This window comes from Sminthopsis crassicaudata, chromosome 2, assembly GCF_048593235.1.
Source record: "Sminthopsis crassicaudata isolate SCR6 chromosome 2, ASM4859323v1, whole genome shotgun sequence".
Classification (NCBI taxonomy): Eukaryota; Metazoa; Chordata; class Mammalia; order Dasyuromorphia; family Dasyuridae; genus Sminthopsis; species Sminthopsis crassicaudata.
The window spans coordinates 474120907-474141927 of record NC_133618.1 but is presented as its reverse complement, the minus strand read 5'-3'; the positions used below and the strand labels follow the sequence as shown (position 1 = coordinate 474141927).

The 21021-nt window shown below is 41.1% G+C and overlaps 1 protein-coding gene across 1 annotated transcript in view; it reads right to left on the bottom strand.

The window, feature by feature from the left end:
• Positions 1-21021, bottom strand: part of SLC7A10 (solute carrier family 7 member 10) — a 44828-nt gene that overhangs the window by 4610 nt on the left and 19197 nt on the right. The window contains exons 2-8 of the mRNA XM_074293227.1: positions 10092-10296; positions 6639-6790; positions 5127-5252; positions 4829-4982; positions 2043-2166; positions 1813-1916; positions 1244-1340 (exon numbers count right to left, since the gene is read on the bottom strand). Coding sequence (XP_074149328.1) covers positions 1244-1340; positions 1813-1916; positions 2043-2166; positions 4829-4982; positions 5127-5252; positions 6639-6790; positions 10092-10296 — 962 coding nt within the window. The remainder of the gene's footprint in view (positions 1-1243; positions 1341-1812; positions 1917-2042; positions 2167-4828; positions 4983-5126; positions 5253-6638; positions 6791-10091; positions 10297-21021) is intronic.

The window sequence follows — 21021 nt, the reverse complement described above, 5'->3', positions numbered from 1 at the left end:
AAAAGTTGACAACTTGCATAATTTCTCAGAATTTCTCTCAGGATGAGTATGGAAGGCATGGTCCTCTCTCTTTATTGTGCCTGGATCTGTGTGGAGCTGGGAGAGGTAGGAAGCAGGAGATGGCACTTATCATAAAGGGATGAGAACATTCCCTATGTAGCTCACAGCTCACAGGACTGCTTTGAGGATCACAAGTGGAGAGGATTCAGGACAGCATAGAAGGCAGTGGGGGCAAGAAATAGTTTATGTCAGGATGCTCTTGGGAAAATGAGGAGGGAGAAGGAAAGAAAGTAGAGTGGAGATTGAATGCGCTTGTTAGATTTGGCTCTGTAGCACTTCAGTGGAGTGTTTTCTGGGAATCTTCTTTCTCAGTCCCTCCTCTGATCAGTGGGAGTAAATCTAGGATGCAAAGAACTCATTCTTTTACCCCGTCTTGCATATGGTGTTTTATGGGAAGCTGAGTGAGATACAGCTTTTTGGTTTTGTCTATCTCAAAAGTTTGATTTAACTATCTTGTTCCTTCAGCCTTTACTTTGTATGTGTATTTTTAAGGAAAGTCTCACTTCTCATGGCTACCCTGTAGGAACCTGACAACTCATTCTAAACTGCTATAGTTGCCCTTAGTCAGGGTTGTTATCTCTTTGACCAATGCGTGATCTCATATGATGAGTCCAAACCAAGCCTAGGAGGCTGTATGTATGTGTGTGTGTGAGTGTGTGTGAGTGTGTGTGAGTGTGTGTGTGTGTGTGTGTGTGTGTGTGTGTGTGTGACTGTTCTCATACATGGCTTTTAAATTAAAAATATTGCTCCAGAACTCCTCCCAGATCAGCTTCGCAATGGAGGCCATTTGGACTGGTGACTTTGTTGGGTAATCAGTGTAGCATAAGGGGAACTCATGAGGGAATATTTTCTCTGCCTCTAAAAGGTTGAGAACAACCCAAAGAAGAACCTTAGAGTCTTAATTAAAAAAAGAAAAAAACCACTGAAAAGTGACCCCTCACAGGAACTGTGCAGACAGATTGCCTACTTCAGCCAATCTATGTATCAAAGCCAGATGTATACTAGCAAAGTAAAGTGGGGTTAATTATTCAGGTGATTCAAGCAAGTTGATTTTCATGGCTCCTGAGGTTCTCCTGGCCCTAGCTTTGTGGTTAAGGGCATATAGGAAGCCAGCAAGGCCCAGCTGAGCCCTGGAATCTCCTTGAGCAGGGGGTCAGGGACAATCAGGGATAGCTAGACTTACACAGACGAGAAGTGCAGGGATGGGGGTGCAGTGTTGGACATGAATCATGGCCAGCAGGCTGGGAAGGTGACCTTCACGGGCTCCAGAAAAGCATAATCTGGAAGGAAGAAATACCAATCTGGGGCCTGGATAAGCTCTGCATTGGATGCATCAGACAATGGGGAACAGATGGCAGTTGTATGGAACATGGAACTGAGCCCTAGATTTCACATCCTTTCCTGGTGCCTTATTGGTCAGGTGTCTAAGATACTGGTTTGCTTGACCTGTGACCAGTGGTTAGATGATCCCTTCAACACCCCCATCCCCACCTTTCTCTGTATCACTGAGGAAACTCTTCTGATGTGTCTTAACACCTTCCCCTCAGCTAAGGTGAAATTCAATAGCCCAGGTGTCCCTGAAGTTCTTCCCTTTCTCTACCCTGATTCCCTCTTTGTTTTCAGTGGAATTGGGAAGTTCAATGTTAATGTCAAAGGAGGAGACTCATCCTGTCTCTCAGCTCCCTTGGAGGCCTTTAGCCCTTCTCAGTCCCCCTGGCCATCACCCTTTCTTGATAGATCGAGGTGGCTCACCTGGAGGAGGTGAAAAGATATCCATTGATTCCTCCGAAAGTGGAGAGGGCGACCGAGACAGGCATGATCCAAGAGAAATAGCCCAGGAGCTTCTCTCCAAATGTCTACAGCAATGGAAGACAGAGGGAGTGAGAAGGCCGGCCTGCCTGGGACGCTGGGGTCGGGGTGGGCTGGGGGACAGGGGGAGCAGCAGAGCAGGCCTTGGGATGGGGGGAGGCCACGGCACTTACCACAGCCACAGCATTGGAAGAGAGGAGCTCCTGTGGGGACATGGCGGTGAAGTATGCCACATTGGTGAAAGTGTACACGAAGGTCACCAGGGGAATGGAGATGAAGATGGCCCGAGGTAGGTTCCTGTGGAGAGAACAAGGCTTCGCTGGGATGGGTACTTGGGAGAAGGAAAGAACTGAGCTATGGGCAGGGCTATGTAGATGGCTGAAGTGCCGTCTCCTGGCTAATGGCAGGACAAGGCTTTGATTCTCCGTGATCCCTTCCAACATAAGTATGTTGAAGGAGAACAGGGTAAAAGAAGGGAAGAAGGGCAGAAGTCAGAGCTAAGAGCAATGGGTATAAATTTAAGCAGTAAGTGGTACAGTGGCTAGGATACCAGGAGTCAGGAAGACCTGAATTAAAATCCTGCTTCATATACTTACTGGTTATGTGACTCTGGGCACATCAATCAACCTGTTTACCTCAGTTTCCTCATCTGTAAAATGGGGATATTAATAGCACCTATCTCCCCAGGGTAGTTTACAAGGATTGAATGAGGTAACAAATGAACAGTATTTGGCAAAATTCAAAATGCTGTAGAAATGCTAGCTATGATTATTGTTGTTATTTAGGCTAGATGGAAGGAAAATCTTCCTAACATTCACAGCTATCTAGAAGTGGGAACAGGCTATTCTGAAGGCAGAGGATTCTTTGTCACTTGAGATCTTAAAGCAAAAGCTAGCTAGATGGTCACTTAGGTGGAGTTGGAGCATATTCCTGGTCAGGCATGAGTTAAGGCTACATGGCCTCTGGGAAGCTGGTGGCACTGAAATCCAGGGAAGTCAGTCAAATCCCATCTCACCACGAGTGAGTTCTGAGCCACATCATGGACTGAAATGACTTGCAAGGTGCAACAGACCCCCTTTGTTTCTCCTTTCCTCCCCTAGAGCAGCAGAGGCCTGAATAATTCCTATTCTGGATCTTCAGAACTCCAGATAATGGAGAGCTGGTGGTCCTCTGCCTGGTGCTCAGGATGGCTGCAGTCTAAGAGGAATTGGGTCTGGTCTCAAGCTCCCTCTTTTCTGGCCAGTTAATATCAGGTTCTATCTTCATTTATTTTTTGGGCAACAATGCAATTATCTAGGTTTTTAATCTTGCTTGTTTTTGCAATTGACTTCTCTCCATTTTACCTACAGTAAGAGCCAACATCCAGCTTCTTCCTGCTTCAGCTGATTAACAGGGAAACAGAATTTCCCAAATTTGGAGCCACATGGGTCTGGGAAGGTTGCTCTGGGGTCTCACAGCTGCATGGGGCTTGAAACTTTCCAAGGCGTCCTAAATTGTGATCTGGTTTGAGCTTCACAGCAGCTTTTGCTCTGCCCATGACCAGCTGTATGATCCCAAGCAAATATTTAACCTCTCTTGGCCTTAGTTGCAACATCTGAAGAGTAAGGGAGTTGGATGAGACGGGTTATAAGGTCCCATCCTACTCAAATGTTCTTTGATTCTAAGCCCTGTGAGAGAGCCAGGGCAGAGATTCACAGAATAATACATCTCAGAATTGGGAGGGGTCTTAGAGCTTGTCTAGTCCTTCCTCCTGTCCACTCCAGACTCTAACACTAATTTTTTTTAAATGAGGGGAAAATTGCTACTTCATAAGATAAGTTATTCTGTTGCTAGATTACTCCATCTTTTTTCCCCCTTAGACCATGTTAAAATGAACTTCTCTGTGATTGGTCTTGGTTCTATCCCCTGGGGCAAAGCAGAAAAAATATAATCTTTCTTCTACTTGACAATCCTTTAAGTAGGGATAGATAGCTCTCATCTGTGTCCCAAGTCGTCTCCTCTTCAGGTTAAACTTCCCAATCCTTTCTTCTGATCCTCATATTATCTCCATTTTACAGATGAGGAAACTAAGCTTGGAATTAAATGACCTGCCTCAAATCACACAGCAAAATAATTATTATTAGTCATTTATTCTGGATGTAAGAGCAAGAACACAGGTTTTCCAACTCCTAGGTGCGAATTCTATTTACTAGCATTCAAAGGGTTATGGTATGTCTACCCAAAGGTCATAGACCATTCAACCTGAGCTCTAAGGGGTGGTCATTTCTTTTGAGAGAAGCAGGTTCCCTTAATCTGTTCTTTGGAAAATCCATTCTTGCCTCCTGTCAACCTCTCAGATGAGAAACTCCCTGAAGTGAACCCTGCGAGGCTCTACACAGAGGATGTTTGTTTCAGACCTTCTTTCCTACTTAAAGAAAAAGAATGATAATAATAGTTGACATAATTTACATATAGATTGTCCCAAAAGTCTTAGCATCAAGCTATTAAAGTTAGCACAAAGATTTTTGGGATGCCTTGTATATTTCCTTATTTGAGCACCACCATTAACTGAGTGAATAATTCTATAGGAATCATGACCCCATTTTTCAAGTGAAGAAACTGAGTATAACAATTAAATCAGTATCATTGTCCATGGTCATACAGCTGGTAAGTGTTGATTTTGAGATTCAAACTCAGATCTCTTGACTCCAAGTTTAAGGTACTAGTTCTCATTGATGATTAGGGCAGAGACCTCTTTCCCTTGGGAAAGCAGCTGTTGACCCTGATCCATTTGGTCGGGCCTCTGGTATCCCATGTCAGTAGCCTTGTCTCTGTCTCCCCTCCCATTCCCCCCCACCCTGGAAAGCTCTTCACATTTAGCATCATTCCTCCACCAAGGTTGTGGAGAGAAGCGGCCCGACCCTTGAGTTCCAAAGCCATAGACCCAACAGCTCCCAGATTCCTGCCAATGCTCACTCACTTGCGGGGATCCACTAGCTCTTCTGTAACATAGTTGAGGAAGTTCCAGCCACTGAAAGCAAAGGATGCCTGCAGGAAAGCAAGTGCCAGGTGCCCCACGGTAGGTGTCATCCAGAAGCTAAAAGCATTGCTGGGCATCAGTTCCTCATAGTTGCCTGTGGAGGCCAGATGGAGCATTGGGGAAACAGGATAATGGATGTCTCCAACCCCAAGGACCCATTCCTGGTAATGCAGCTTCCTCTGGGGCCCAGGAACCAGGCCCACCCCACCAGTTCAGGCCCCTCATCCCATGTCAGTACCCTGGAAGATCTGGACGAAGCCAACGGTGATGATAAGGGCAAGTGCCAGCAACTTCCCTCCGGTGAAGATATCTTGGATCCGTGTGGCCCACCGGACACTGGAGCCATTCACAAATGTGAGGAGCACTGGGCAGAAGGAAAGGAGTGTTACTGGAACGGAGCATGGGACCACTAGGCACCATGTCCTAGAGACATAGCCACAAACTTGGGGCGGGGGGGAAATTCCTCCCCAGAACCCTCTTGATTATCTGTGCGCTAGGGGACATTTGGATAAATCCAAACAACAAAATCTACTTCTGGAAAAAGTGAGCATAAACTGATTTTATTTTAATGGCTAGGGAGTGAGGTCTGGGTGAATAAGCAGGCTGCTTTTTAGGTCATTTGATTGGTGTACAGATGGTCAAATGTACAGTTGTGTTTTATGTGAGATGGAATAAAAAAAGGATATTCTTGAGACTATGTGCCATTTGTTGTATTGTATGAATATTCCCACAATTTGATCTTCTCAGTGCCCCCAGGTAACTCAGTAAATACAGATCTGTGCTGTTTTTTTCCTCATCAGAAATTCCCCTTTCAATGAGATCCTAAGACTGGTCTAAACTGTGGGGATAGCAAGTCTGAAATAAAAAACCATCTTTACCCTCAATTAGCTTACATTCTACAGAGGGGATACAATATTCCAGTGAATAAACATAATTTGAGGAAGAGAAGACTAAGCTATGTTGGGGAGGATCCTAAGGGTCTAATGTCCAGCTTACTGCCAGCTCAGGAGGTTTTCCCCATCACTTACTGTTTCTGATAGAAACTTCCCTTCTTCCCATCCCTCTCCCTCACCCCTGACCCTTTGTAGGAAGGGGGAGGGGACAGGACACTCTCATCCAATTTTTGCCCACTTTTCTGTCCCAGAGGCAGACAACATCCTAGGAGGTGTTTTTTTTTAAAGACTGGGAAACAAGGCTAGAGAAGATGGATAAAATCACATACATAGGGAGTTCTTCCATCTGGGAACATCTCTCAAACACAGCCTTCCTTGTGGAAAAGCCAAAGGGCTATTTATGGCTGAAGATCAGCTGAATCCTTGTCATCCTACCTAGCCCAGAACCATTCTTCTTTTAGTCAGAGTAGTCTTGGGCTATGGAAAGCTCTGATACCTAAACCACTTTTCTGGAAATGGGATGGAGGAATGAATGGGAGGAATTGGGTCAGATAGGGACTTACAAGGTAGAAATCTGGAGAACCATTTCCATTTAGAATGAACACCAGATGTCTTTCTCAATATTAACACTTCCCCATTTTCTCTTACTTGAGGCACAAAGTTGAAAAAGAATATAGAGAAACATCTGACTTTGGATGCAAATAGATGATGCAAATAGAAAGGGAAAGAACCGTTGTGGAAGGGGTGCATGTAGGTGTGTCAAGAGAGCCCTGAAGCCTTTCCCAACGAACCATGACATGGGTTCCCCAGACACTATATGGGTCAAGAAGGAGGGACATAAAATGGGTGGAACCTACATAGGCAAGCCATGGAGAGTACTCTGGATGCTGTGTAGGGTGGGATGCAGTTGGGAAACACAGGCTGGAGGACATAGTTGGAGAAGGTCAATGAGATGACGGCCAGGCTGGTAGGGTACATGATGAGCACTGCGCTCCAAAGCAGCAGGAAGCTGGAATTAGAGGAAAGAGAGGATTGAGGGTCATCTGCCTGGACAGCAGGAACTGCTGGGAATAAGAAGCCCCAAATCTAAAGGCCAGATTAAAAGCAAGAGTCATAAAAACCCATAACCTAACCTCAGCCCTGGAGCCCCAAACCAGGGCCTAGAGGCTGGGCCTTTTTAAAAATAGATTATAGGATCATATTTAAAGTTTAGAGAAACCTTCAAGGTCATCAGCCCAACCCTTCATTTTCTGATGGAAAAAAAATAGAATGTAAAGTGAACAGTTAGATGACTCACTCGGATTATGCAACCAACCATTTACTATTCTAAAGCAGGTTTCCTGACTCCGAATCCAGTACTCTGGCTATAATCAGGCTGGTCCAGGGTCTTTGATTAAAGTCGGTTGAACTTCCAATTTCATTCACTGCCTTTGACTTAAGCCCTGGCCCAAATCCCCTTCAATCACTTTCTTTCCACTGGGAAAGAATTATATGAAAGGCTTCCAGAATTAGGCAACCTAAGGTTTATTTCTATGTTGCTTAACGTTTATATTTCACTTTCCACACCTATAGAATACTCTGCATCTTCCTTGTGGCTGGGAGAATTTTGAGTGAGATGATAACTTTCCCCTCAGGTTTTAGAATCTGTTTTTCTTCTTAAAAATGAGAGAATGCTGATCAATAGTGTTTTCTTCACAGAACAGAAATACATCTAAAAATAAATTTTAAATTATTTATTATAACAAAGAATTGTGTGAGTGAATGGGTTCTACCACCTTGCATTTTACTTCATGGACTTACTATATGTAACAATCAGTGAAAGATTTTCTCTTTTCTGATGTATATTTGTGATTACTTGATTTTGTGGGTCCTTATCCTCACCCACTTTTATTGCTAATTCTGTTATAAAACTTCTGTAACTCATTTATCTAGAATAACTCTTTCTAGGGAACTTACTAGGTGGGCTGAATTGCTATGGGAGATTCAGAGAATTGTAAGGAATTAATTCTATACTTTTCTAAAAAGTATTTCTATTGTACTTTAGATGCTAAATGGAACATCAAAACCTTTCCTTTTTCTCAACATAAGGGAGAAAGTGTTGGGTTGGGTTTATCAGTGATTTTGTCTCTATCAATTACATTATGATAATGTGCTTATTTTAAAGAGATTTCTTATTTTTATTCTTCAAGCATCAACTCTTTAAAAAAATTAATCCATCCCTCCTACTTGGAGCAAATTTAAAAATAAGCAATTCCAAACAAAATCCTACAATACATCTTTACATAGTTCAGCAAAACAAGTTTCCATGTTAGTATGTCTCTTTCTGCATTTTAAGTTCATCACCTGTCTGTCAGAAGATAAAGGGCATGCTTTATATTCATTTTTCTGGACTCTTGCTTTATCACTGTGTTGATTAGAATTCTAAAATCTTTCAAGTTGTTTTTCTCTATAATGTTGTTAGCATTATATAGATAATTCTCCTAGTTTTGCCCATTCCTCTGAATCAGTTCATAAGGGTCTTCTCTGGAAGGGTCCATTTAATAACTTTTCATAGGCACAATGATATTTCATTGCATCCATATACTATTATTTGTTTAGCCATTCCCAATAGGAACATAACCCTTTGGTTTCCAAATTTTGCCTCCCATGAAAAGAGTGACTATAAATATTTTTGTACATGTAAATAATTTTCCCTTTTGATCTCTTTTAGATATCACCTGAGTAGTAATATAACTAGGTCAAAGTGTATGTGCACATTAATAACTTTCTGGACATGGTGAGTGAAGTGATAATTTTAAAAGAGTTTTGGAAAATGTAGGTTCTTGTGATGCTGACTTCACTTCAAAAGGGAATGAGGATTTACAGAAAGTACTTAAAGCATAAAATGCTTAGGTCTTAGAGAACATGAGACCATCCCCCTTACTTCATAATTAAGGAAACTAAGGTTTTCAGGGGACTTAAATTAGTCCTTTCTTAGAGAAGAAATTTATTCATTCTATCCCAGTACAATGCTTCAGTTCTGGTAACTGCCTCCATATAATTAGCAATAGCTACTTAGAGTGGTATGGACAAAACATTTATTCTGGTATTGAGATCATTCCAAAGAAGGTAAGATAGACTATTCAGTATTTGCATATGCTTTTTACATAATGTAATATACTGGATAATGAAAAGTGTTGAAATATCATAAGGATGATCAACTATGAAGGACTTAGCTACTTTAATCCAGACAATGATCCAAGACAATTCCAAAGAACTCATGATGAAAAAGGCTATTCACCTCCAGAGAGAGAATTGATGAACTGCGAGTGCAATTAGAACATAGTTTTTTTTCTATTTTCTTTTGTAACATGGCTAATATGAAAATATATTTTGTATGACTTCATATGTATAATCAATATCATATTATTTTCCTTCTCAAGAAGTAAGTGAGGGGCAAAAAAGAATTTGGAATTCAAAATTCTAAATAATGAATGTTAAATATTTTTACATGTAATTGAGAAATATTTTATGAAATAAAAATATATTAAAAAGAAAAGAGAAAAAATTCAAAACTAGATAATCTGATTAGAGTCTGGACTGACACATATTGATAGACCCTGGTCAAGTAATTGCTCAGTACTTTTGGCAATTTTCTAAGGCCAGTGATTGAAAAAAAGGCTCTCATTTGTATAGATCAAGGAAATTTACTCATCCAGGGGATTTCCTGAAAGAAGTTCAGTTCTCAAATCCAATCTCTCTCAATCTTCACCCTCATATATTTAAAAAAAGCAAAGACAATAGTAAGACAAGGGTATTGTTTATGTATAAAGGTAATAATTTATTTGGTTATAAGTCTCTTGCCTTCATGGGCTATGACTAGATCCTAAAATGGTTCAATTAGATAACAAATTTTTTAAACTTTTGAGAATATATTGGCTGCTTTGTCTTTGTCACCAGCCTTCCCTGAGAGCCTTTGCAAAGGGGAGACTCCTTTTGTAATGAGAATCAGACACTTATTCCAATTCATACAGATTTTTATATAGTGAGTTTGCTTCAAGTGAGGTATTCCTGCTTATCCCTCCCCTCAGCCAAAAGAGAAGAAGGCTCCCCCTTCCTCATTGGCACAGAAAAGCTCCTTTACTAACAAAAGAAGCAGATGAGACTTAGTGAGGACAAGGGAATGGCTGTCCTTTGTCTGTTAGGCTTTGGGGTTTGGAAGCAAATATGTGCATGCACAGGTCTGGATATGTACAGCCAAGCTTTGGGCCATATGACACACCACCAGAGCCCTGGGTGGCCGGTCCCAGAATTCACTCCTCAGTACTCACCCTGCAAGGCCTCCGAAGATTTCGGTCACATATGAGTAGTCACCTCCAGATTTGGGGATGGCCACTCCGAGCTCAGCATAGCACAAGGAGCCGAGGGCTGCAATTCCTCCACCTAGTACCCAGACCACAAGGGCGAGACCTACTGAGCCTGTGTGCTCTAACACACCTTTGGGGGAGATGAATATCCCAGAACCAATGATGTTACCTGTAAGGAAGGAAGGACAGGACAGGAATTCAGGATCCCAGGGTTCTCGTGGTTTTCTCAAAACCAATCTTAGGGGCTCATATTCCAGTTATGGAAAAGGCAGCTCCACAGATAATTCCAAATGGCAAACAATACCCAAACCTTTCTCTTCTGCTTTAGGAAGTGCAGGGTTTATTAAACTTGGATTCGGAGCCTTTCCAGAGCACAGCGAGACTCTGCCAGCTGGGCCATCGGGAGAGCTGGAGTCCAGCCCAGCTGAGAGGGATTGAGGATTCCCTGTGGCCAATCCTCATAGGACTCCTGGGACCTGAGCACAGGTCCTAGCCCATGCGTAGCATTAAACAGACAGAAGAAACGGCATTGCCTGGAAGTCAGGAGACCTGGATTCTGGTCTCAGTTTCACCACAGACCCATTGGGAAGCCCAGGGAAAATGATTTCCTCTCAGCCTCATAATCAGAAGAATATTTGCCTATGAATTATAACAATCTTAGGATAACTAAGACTGTGATCCAGGGCACCAGAATCCAGGGGAGCCATACTTCTTCCTTGTAGCAAATGCCACCTTACTTTATTGTTTTTTGCTAGCCCCAGGTACCAGAAGGTTCGAGCATTATGTTCGAGCATTATCATAGACTACTATCCCCAGAGTCTTATTGCCATGGTATACCTTTCCTCTTCCCTCTCCCTTCCTCAGGGTGCAAGGACTGGGCTCTTAAAACAGCTACTCTCTCTTCCAGGGTGATTGCACCTCGAATCAGACCATCTTCTGTACAATATTCCCAGCTGAATCTAACCCCACATAAGAACTCCTAATTATGATTCTGCTACAGACTCGCTTTCTTAATGAATTGCACTTCATTCTTGGGTCAGTTTGTGATTTCATTTGTGTGGCATTCTCTATCCACCTGTTGTGAATGAGATAATCAGATTTGAACTTAGAAGAGCAAGGATCATTTGGCTTATTGGCCTTAAAGCTGGAAAAGACCTGTCAAACCCTTCATTTTACAGGGCAGGAAATTTAACCTGAGAGAAGGAAAAATGAATTGCCCATGATTATATAAAAAATAGCAGAATGGAAATTTGAACCCAAGTTCTTTAACTTCAAATCAAGGGACTATTCCAGTCCATCATTCTGCTTCTCAATAAGGATTGTGAAAGCCACTTAGTAAACTGTCTAGTGTTTTGTAAACAAAGTAAGAACATTATTATTATTTGCAGGGGAAGGGTCTGGCTTACTGAAGCTGCCAACTTGCTTGGCAATGCATTGGTTAGGATCTCTGAGCCAAGAAGTCTCTGGGGAGAATGAGTGATGTGTTTGCCCAAGTGCTTGAAATCTGCATAAGCCCAAAGGACCACCCTACCCCACCTCCTGTTTCTCCTCATTAGATCCAGCACATTCCCTGAAACTGCCTGATATGCAAACCCACTACAGACTAGCTTTGGAAACTCATGGTCACAGCTCCTGAAGCAGATGAATCCTTTCACTCTCGAGATCTTATGGAGGATGCCCATTGAGATGATGGAAATGAGTGGAGAAAGTGGAGTTGAGAGATTTAAAGGTTCCTTCATCTGATATTGAGCTGTTATTAACTTACTAATTACCAGACAAGAAGTGTCTGGCAACTGAGGTAGTTAGGATTGGCAGAAGGACTTTGATGGGAGACATGGGAAGTGTCAGAATGAGGGATACAGATAAAAAGTGGGGTATGAATACAGAGAAGGGGAGGCCACTGTAGACTTCTGTGATGAGGAAAGGTTCCTTAGAAGAGATATCTGTCTCAGGACATCATTGATTTCTCCAACAACTAGGACGCTTCTGGAATGTTGCTAAGAAATCATTTTATCCCCCAATCTTGAAGAATGTATAGACTTCAGCACCACAAGACAAAGCATTGGATTTAGGATCAGAGAACCTGGTTTTGAATTCTGGCTCTGTTCTTATTACCTATGTGGCTTAAAGGCAAAATCTTCCTTTTCTTGGGTCTTGATCTCCTCGTATGTAAAATGACAGGGGACAGAGATAGAAGATTCCTTGGTTTTATGATCAGCACAGGGCTGTAATTCAAAGCTGGAATGCATTCCTTTCTGGCCAGGAGATTGTCTATTTCTTCTCTGCCTGCTGGAATCCTGTTCATTCTTCAAAGTCCAACTCTAGTAATACCTCATCCATGAAGCCATCTTGAACTGGGCCCAGATCTGTGATGTTTCCCACCTCTAAACACCTGTACCATTCATTAAAAAGCTGCCATGCAAGGAGCAAAGAGCCCAAGTTCATTGAAAAGCAAGCAATATTAAGTTCAAGTTAATACAGCCTGGCACCAATACTTTCTTTCCTGAGCCTGAATACAGTGTTCTGACGATCGACTCAATAAGCATTTAGCTTTTCTTATATGGAAGTATACCAGGTGATGGGGATATGAAAATAGAAAAAAGTCCTGGTTCTCAAAGAGATTCTACTGGGGCAGATATCACTAGATAGATAGAGGGGTTAATATAGAATATTTATGGAGAGGGGCAGCTAGGTGCATAGTGATGGATAGAGCACCAGCCTTGGAGTATGGAAGACCTGAGTTCAAATCTGGTCTGAGACACTTAACACTTCCTAGCTGTTTAACCCTGGGCAAGTCACTTAACCCCAATTGCCTCAGCAAAAAAAGAAAAAAAAAAGAAAGAAAGAAAAGAAATATTTATGAAGAAAATATAAATTAACTTAGCTGGAGAAAATCACAACATGGGGAAGGGGTGTGTGTGTCAGAAACCCCTAGTTGTGTTGGTAGTAATACTTGAGCTGAGCCTTGAAGGAAGTTACGGACTATGAAAGGCAGAGGAGAAAAAGAGAGAACATTTCAGGCCTGGGGGTGAGATGGGTCGAGGTAGAGAAAAGACAGTTTAAGCAAAGTATGGCTATGGAAGATGGAATGGCAGGCACAGAGAATAGAAAGTATTTGGCTGAGAGGTTGAGTTCATGAAGGGAAATAATGTGAAATCAGTCTGGAAAGACAGGCTAGGAACAGATTATTCAGGTTTTTAAATGTCATATGGAGGAATTGATACTTTATTCTAGAAACAACAGGGAAGATAAGAAGTTTCTTGAGCAAGAAGAAACAATGGGCAGATGTGCTTTAAAAATATTTCTTTAGACAATGAACTGGAATCAGGGGAGATAGGAGATAGTGACACCAATTAGGAGGCTACTGTAATCATCCAGGTCAAAAAGCTTGAACTAGGGTAGCTATGTGAGTGGAGGGGAAAGGGGGAATATATGGAGGTAGAATGTATAATATTTGTTAGCTAAGAGGAGTACAAAAGAGAGTGAAATAGTGGGGATCGAATGAAGTGAGTAAGCAGGTTAATTGGAAGGATCACAGTGCCTTTGACAGACATAGGGACATTTTAAAGGGAATTTTTTAAAGAGGAAAGATAACAAGTCCTATTTTGAACATATTGAATTTGAGATGCCAAGTTTGGGATGTTAAGTTGGAAATGTTCAATAGGCAACTAGTGGTATGAGTTTGGAGCTCAGAAGAACATGAGGACTGATATGTAGATTTTGAAACCATTATATGTGGATTTTGAAGCCATCTATATGAAGAGATTACTGAATACAGGGGAGTTGATGAGCATGAGGACAATCCCATACATAGTGAGCAGCAGAAGAGGGAAAATGATACAGCAGAAGAAATTGAAGAGTAGTTAGGTAGAAGGAGAAGTAGGAGAGAACAAATCACTTGTCCTTCAGCCCTTCCATTCATCTCCCTCCTACTGAAACCTGAACTCTAACCCTGGGACCCTATAATATGATAGGAGAATTTCTTCCCTGCCTTATCTGGAATGGGGTCTCAATGTTACTTCTTGACTATTTCCAAACCATGACTGTATGTTTTCCCAGCTTCCATTTATGTTTGTTGTCTTCTCCATTAGAATATCCTTGAGGGGCAGGAAGAAACTTGCTTGCTTGTAATTGCACTCCCAGGAATTAGCTCAGTACCCCACACATTGTAGGCACTTAATAAAAGCTTTAGCATTCATTCATTTAGAGTTATGAAGATCCAAGGAATTCATGCTAGATAGCCATGAGATCCTAAGGTAAGACTCCAGTCACCTTCCAGTTCAATTTCCTAACAAAGCCAAGTACTTGGAGATGAGAGAATCAATATAGACACAGGTTTTCTCATTCTGTCACCTCCCCAAACCTGCTTCTTGGTGACAAAAGTGAAGATTTATGGAACTGGATCTCACTGTCACATGTTTGTTTTATTAGCATACACACCTAGGAAAATATTCTAAACTGTCAGGGAAACATCATAAGCATGAGCTTGGAGAGGCGAGAAACATAGTCAGAAGAAAAACAGAGGAAATTACTTGGTGAAAGCCCAGAGATGCTTCTGTGAGTATACTCTGTGTGTCTATATTATTGTATTTGTGTCTATGTTATATGTCTTTTGTGTTTTGGATTTTTTTGTGTGTAGTGAGAAAAGCATGAGGGTGTCACCACCTGCTGGTAGAACTTGGTAACCACTCTTTCAGCAGTTTAGCACTATTCTCTCAAAAAGATAATACTTTCTCCAAGAAAGCAAGAGTTGGGGAGCAGAATGAAGAGGGATTGTCATAGGACCATAAATTTAAAGCTGGAAGGAATAGTAGAAGGCATCTAGTCCAGTACCTTTCTAGTATAATCCCCTTTCCCATCCCCACCTCCCCCCCATTTTATAGATAAGAAAACAGAGACCCAGAGGAAGTAATTTACTCAAGATTTACAGAAAATGAAACAAAGCTAAAATTTGAACGCAAGTCTTTTGACTCCAAATTTAGCATTTTTCTTCTATACCATGCTTATATTGAGGCATAATCTGCTTTGTTGTAATTATTCCCTCATAGTTTGTTTTATTCTTCTACACAATAGTTTTTAAAATCAAAGATATCAATAATTCCTCCCCCTCTACCTCCTTTACAACCCCAGGATGTAGGCTAAACAGTCTTAAGTGCTTTCAACAGACTCTCTCCTAATTTTTAAGGACTGAGCTGCTGGGAGTAAGGATGAGTTAATCCTTCACAGACACCTGTAATCAAATTCTAGCATCTACTCAAGCTAGCAATTAATTATCCTTTAGGACAAGAATATAAACAGAACCAGGATTTGTGAAATTTTTAGTTGTTTTTCCTGCTGTGAACATTAACAAAAGTACAGAAAGCAGCAGCATTATTTATATTTATAGAGTTATGTCAAAACTGCATAGGGCTTTAGAACAGATTGTTATGTCAGACCTGGGAAAGTTCTTAGAACACAGTGTCAAAACTAGGAGAGACCTCAGAACAAAGACTGGCATCCTGAGAAGGACCTTAGAACACAGCCTGTCAGAACTGGGAGAGTCTAGATAGCTCACTGAAACCTAAATCCCTTAATTATAAATGGGAAAATGGATGTGGAGAAGGAAAGCAGGGGAAGGAATGTATTCAAGTTTAGACCCAGAATTGATTGCCTGTCATCAAGGGGAGGGACTAGAGGGAGGGGGGATAATTTGGAAAAATGAATACAAGGGATAATATTATTTTAAAAATTACTCATGCATATATACTGTGGAAAAAAAATTCTAAATAAAATTTAAAAATAAATAAATAAATAAAAAGGACTGTGCAATAGAAATATAAAGAATATATAAGTACAAAAAAAAAATTTAGACCCAGAATTAATAGGGGCCCCAATACCAGAACCCAAGTCTCCTGACTTGCATTTCTAAGTTGTTTTCCACTGTTTTCCATCTGCTTTTCTGTTTAAATTCCATATGAATCTTTAAAACAACAGAGAGCTCAGGCACTTCTCAGGAGGGATGAGAGGGTAGTGCATTAATTTATGGAAATGACTATCTTATGGTTGAGTATCCCATGGAGATCTTCTAGGCCTCTCAGTGGGAATAGGAATGATGATGGGATGTATGTTGTTCTGAATGGTATACATAAACTTTCATTGGCTGGAAAAGCTGCTTTGTAGTCAAACTCTCCCAGTGTCCATATCAAAATATGACTGTAGGAGGGTTGATGGCTCCTGCTTGTCCTACCTCTTCACCAAGGGAGTGGAAGCACCTGAGTAGGGCAGGTGCTGAGCAGAACTGTATTCCAGCCTTTGCTTTGAGGTACTGGAGTCCTATTCTTTGCTACGAAGAACAGTTAAAGGGAGCTTTGGATGATCTGGGGCCTCAGGGAGAGAAACCCTCAGCATGCTTGAGCATGAGGGCAGAAGCTAGTAATTAATAGAATAAAATGAACTTGTGGCCTAACTTTAATTTAAACATTTATGTTAAATTCCTAACAAGTAAGAACAGGACCCTTGGCTACAGCCCCTTTGGGGGGTACCAAGTAGATCTAGAGAAGTAAGAATGTGTAATCGGATTAGGCCAGGCCTAGTCCTAAAGGTTTTTAAAATTAGTTCCTTTAATTAATATTGACCAAGGGTCATTCTCATAATGAAATTGCCCACCCAGTAGTCAGGAAATTCCTGATCCCTGGAGGATGGAAGGTTTGGGTTTTGGATTGCAAATCTACTAGGTATGGGTATGTTCCAGTGATGTAGGTGGTGGTACTGGGAGTAGGAGTGTTACATCAAAATGGAGAAATGAGGAAGTTGTGTTTTAGGGAGATCAGTAAGTCAGTGACCTTGGAAAAACATAGAGAGTTAGTGGCCAACCAGAAGTGCATGGGCTGAGATCACTCAAAGCTAAAAATCTGGGGGTTGTAACAGAAAGTGCCCCTCCTCTACCTGCCCATCTTTAAAATAAATGGAGAGATCAATGTGGGGGGCAATGCAAATTAGTAACTTAGGCTATTGTATGGACTTAGGGAATCCCAAAAGTCTTAGTGAAGTTTTAAGCTACTAAAACGTAAAACATATCATGTATCACATATCACATCAATAATTTATATATGGTATACATCAATTCTATCATAATTCCCATTTCTATGGCATCCTAAAGCTTGCAAATTGCCAAAAGTAGCCCATGAAAATGCCATCTGAATCGAGGGAGAGACCTGTGGAGATTTATTATGAATCAAAGCATAATATTTTTATCTTTTCATTTGTTTGTTTGTTGGTTAGCTTTTTTCTTTCTTGTGTTTTTTCCTTCTTTTGGTCTGATTTTTCTTGTACAATATGTAAATATATTTATATGTAAATATATTTAAAAGGATTGTACATGTTTACAGTTAGTAAGTGACTGAAGATGGATTTGAATACAAGCCCAGTGCTCTAGCTACTGCACCACTTAGCAACCATTTCCTCTCCACTCCCTCTGCCACAATTCAGTCCCAGCCCTCATTGCTTATGGACTATCCCAATAGTTTCTTATCTGGTCTCTCTTCTTCCATTACCAGTCTTCCCTAGCCTGTTCTGCACAAAAGTATAAGAATAGCATTTTAATAATAATGCTACCTTAAAAAAATAATAATGCTAACTTATATTAGCACTTATTATGTGCAAGGAACTATGCTAAGAACTTTACAATTTTTATCTCATCTGATTCTCACAACAATCCTGGGAGGTAGGTGCTATTATTATCCCCATTTTACAGATGAGAGAACTAAGGTAGACAGAGGTTAAGTTATTTGGCTCAGGATCAGTATTTTCTTTTTCTCTTTTGCTCCCTCCCCTCTCCATTGTTTTTAACTAATGACTTTCTGGGGGAAAGAATGATGGATATATTTGGAAATGAAGATGACGTAAAGGCAAAAAATATCAATGAAAAGCAGCTGCTCTTTTCTTTCTCATTCTTTCTCTCCCTCCAACAATTTGCTCTGATTGCACTGGATCCATGTAGCCATATAATAAATACAAGTACAAAATGAGGAGCCATAGCTCCACAGCAGTTCATTTGAAATTAATCTGGAGATTTGAACAAACTTCAAGTTCAACCGGAACCCAAAGTGAGATCTGACAATTAAGAATGCCAACGTAATCTCAGCCTGAAGAGAGGAAGGCACAGTGACCTCAACATATTGACAGCAGCATTATTACTCATAGCAAAGAACTGGAAGTGAAAAAGATGCCCATTGATTGGGGAATGATTAAATACACTGTGACACATGAATGTAATGAACTACTGTTTCGCTGTAAGAAATGGAGAACATCACAAATACAAAGAAGCAATGAAAGATTTACATGAACTGATACAAAGTGGCAGTAAGCAGAGATGAGAAAACAGAATTCACAATGTTTACAACAATGTCAGTGGAAAGAGCAACCACTACAAAATACAGAAACTTAATGTTGCAAAAGTATAAAAACAATTTTGGTTCCAAAGAGAAGCTTTGAGAAGACATCTCTCCCTGCACTTTGCAGAAGTTTATGAATGTGTAACATTTCATAGAATGTCAGTTGTTGATTGATTTGACTGAATTATTTTTTAGTAATATAAAAAATATTTTTAAAATAAGAAGTTACTCTTTGGGAAGATGGATAAAAGAGGGATGCGGGGGAAATTTAAGCTGTGTGAACAAGAATGAATAAAATAGGTCAACTGGTTTTACACACAAACACACACACACACACAAACACACACACACACACACACACACACACACACACACACACAATGTATGATTAGCTACGGAGGAAGTTAGAGACAGAGGACTTGAAAATAACTCAGGGTTCACCAGTCAGGAAAGTGGAATGGATTGAGTGAAATCGGCAGAAATAGAGAAGGTTTTTGTTGGGTTTAGGGGAAACAATGGGGACTGCTTTTTAAATTTTTGAATTTGGTGATTCTGTGAATATGTGCAGCTGCTAATCTGAAAGTTTCAGAGTGTCATAGAAATGTGCATTATTATAGGATTGAGATGTCATACAAATTATTGATGATTTGATATTGCATGCTATTATGTGGTTATAGTATATATATATATGTATGTATGTATATATACAAATATATATATAGTAAAATCATTTACTACATGCTTTATGTAATGTTATATGAATGCTAGATAGGGAAGGTAAGTGTATAGGGAATATGTACATATGCTTTATATAATTCTATATGAACATGGGGCATAGATCTCTCTTGAAGAACTTCAGATGTCAAAATTGCAAATCTAAAACCAGACTGGGTTGAGGTGCTGGTGGTGCCTCTAGTATTACTTTATTTGTACAAGAAGACATTGGGGTGGCTGGATGGTAATGGACGCCATGCCTGGGCCAGGACACCCGGAGCTGGAAGGCAGCAGTTGCCATGCCAGGAGCTAAGCAGGGCTGTGAGTGCCAGGCCAGGCTAAAGTCTGGCAGGGGCAGAACTTAGCATTCAACTAGCTTCCTCACTCCTGGGGGGCAACTTCCTTTTCTTCCCAAGTCTTGGCCCAGCTGTTTCCCTGTTCATACCCGGGTGTAGCACCTCGGAAACCCAGCCCAGAACAGTCATGAGGGGCTACATAAAGATGGAACAGAGTCTCTAGGAAGTACCAAGGGAAGTTCAGGGCTCTTGGCCTAAGGACCAGGCTGGGCAGGGCATTTGCCACAATTGGCTTGGGATTAATTGGGACTTTTATGTGGAGAGCCTGTAGTAGGAGGGCCTTCACCTGATGCATTTGTAGCAGCCTTGCTTGTGGCCCCAGGGCCCCTCCTGGAAAGGCTGCTGCTAAGTCCTAGTGAGGTCTTTGGGGGCTGGCTACAGTTACAATGGGCACAGTCTTCCAAACCCTTGGCAGGACCTCCCACCCCCCGGCCCGTCCACTACTACAGGGCAAGAAGAAATTGGAAAGCCCATTCTAGCCGGAAAGCCTGCTGCCCTTAGCCAGCCATCAGTTCTGGGAGGAAATGCTCTTTTCAAACTTTCTGTAAAGACCCAGGCTGGGCTGTGATTCAGGATTCCTCTCAAAGTTAAAAAAAAAAATGATGGTGAAGGACCTGGATTGCCAATAGGGCTACATATCACCCTCCATAACTCCATAACTCCACAAACCTTTCTGTCCAGAGAAAAACTTCAGGCATGAAGGAATTACAGCTACTTCTCTAGGCATCCACAAGAAGCCCTTCTCATAAGGCAAGGATGGAGCCAGGCCTCCTTCCTGTAGGCCCCCTAGCCTCCCCAAAACAGAGACTAGGGAAGGGAGCATATTCATTGTTCTTAGTCTTCTGCTGTGCTCTTTTGGTCAAGTTATTTTTAAGAATTAGAGAAATTAAAGCACAAACATGTCAATACTTTATTGAAAATAAAATAATTCTAGATAATTTTTCTTCATCAAGTTACTTTGCAATGCATTATTGTTGTTAAATTGTTTCAGTCACTCTTTGAGACTGCATTTGGGGTTTTCTTGGCAAAGATATTGGAGTAGTTTGCCATTTCCGTCTCCAACTTGTTTTACAAATAAGGAAACTAAGGCAAAAAGGGTTAAGTGACTTGCCAAGGGTCACACAACTAGTAAGTAGCTGAGACTGCATTTGAACTTGGGTCTTCCTGCTTCCAGACTGAGTGCTTGATGTACTATGGCACCACCTAGCTGCCCCTTTGTATTTATCCATGTGCCTGTGGTATTTGGCTTCTTTCCCCTTCCCCCACCCTATACATACAAACACATTTAGTGTTTAAGCTAGTGTATAAGCTTCTTAAGGGCAGGGACTAGTTGGTTTGGCCCTTATACTCCCAGCACACTGCTTGGCACAAAGTTAACCCTTAACTAATGCTTATTGAATTAAATTCCCTGAAGAAAGTATTGTAAACCTTTTTCTTCTCTTTTCCCACTCA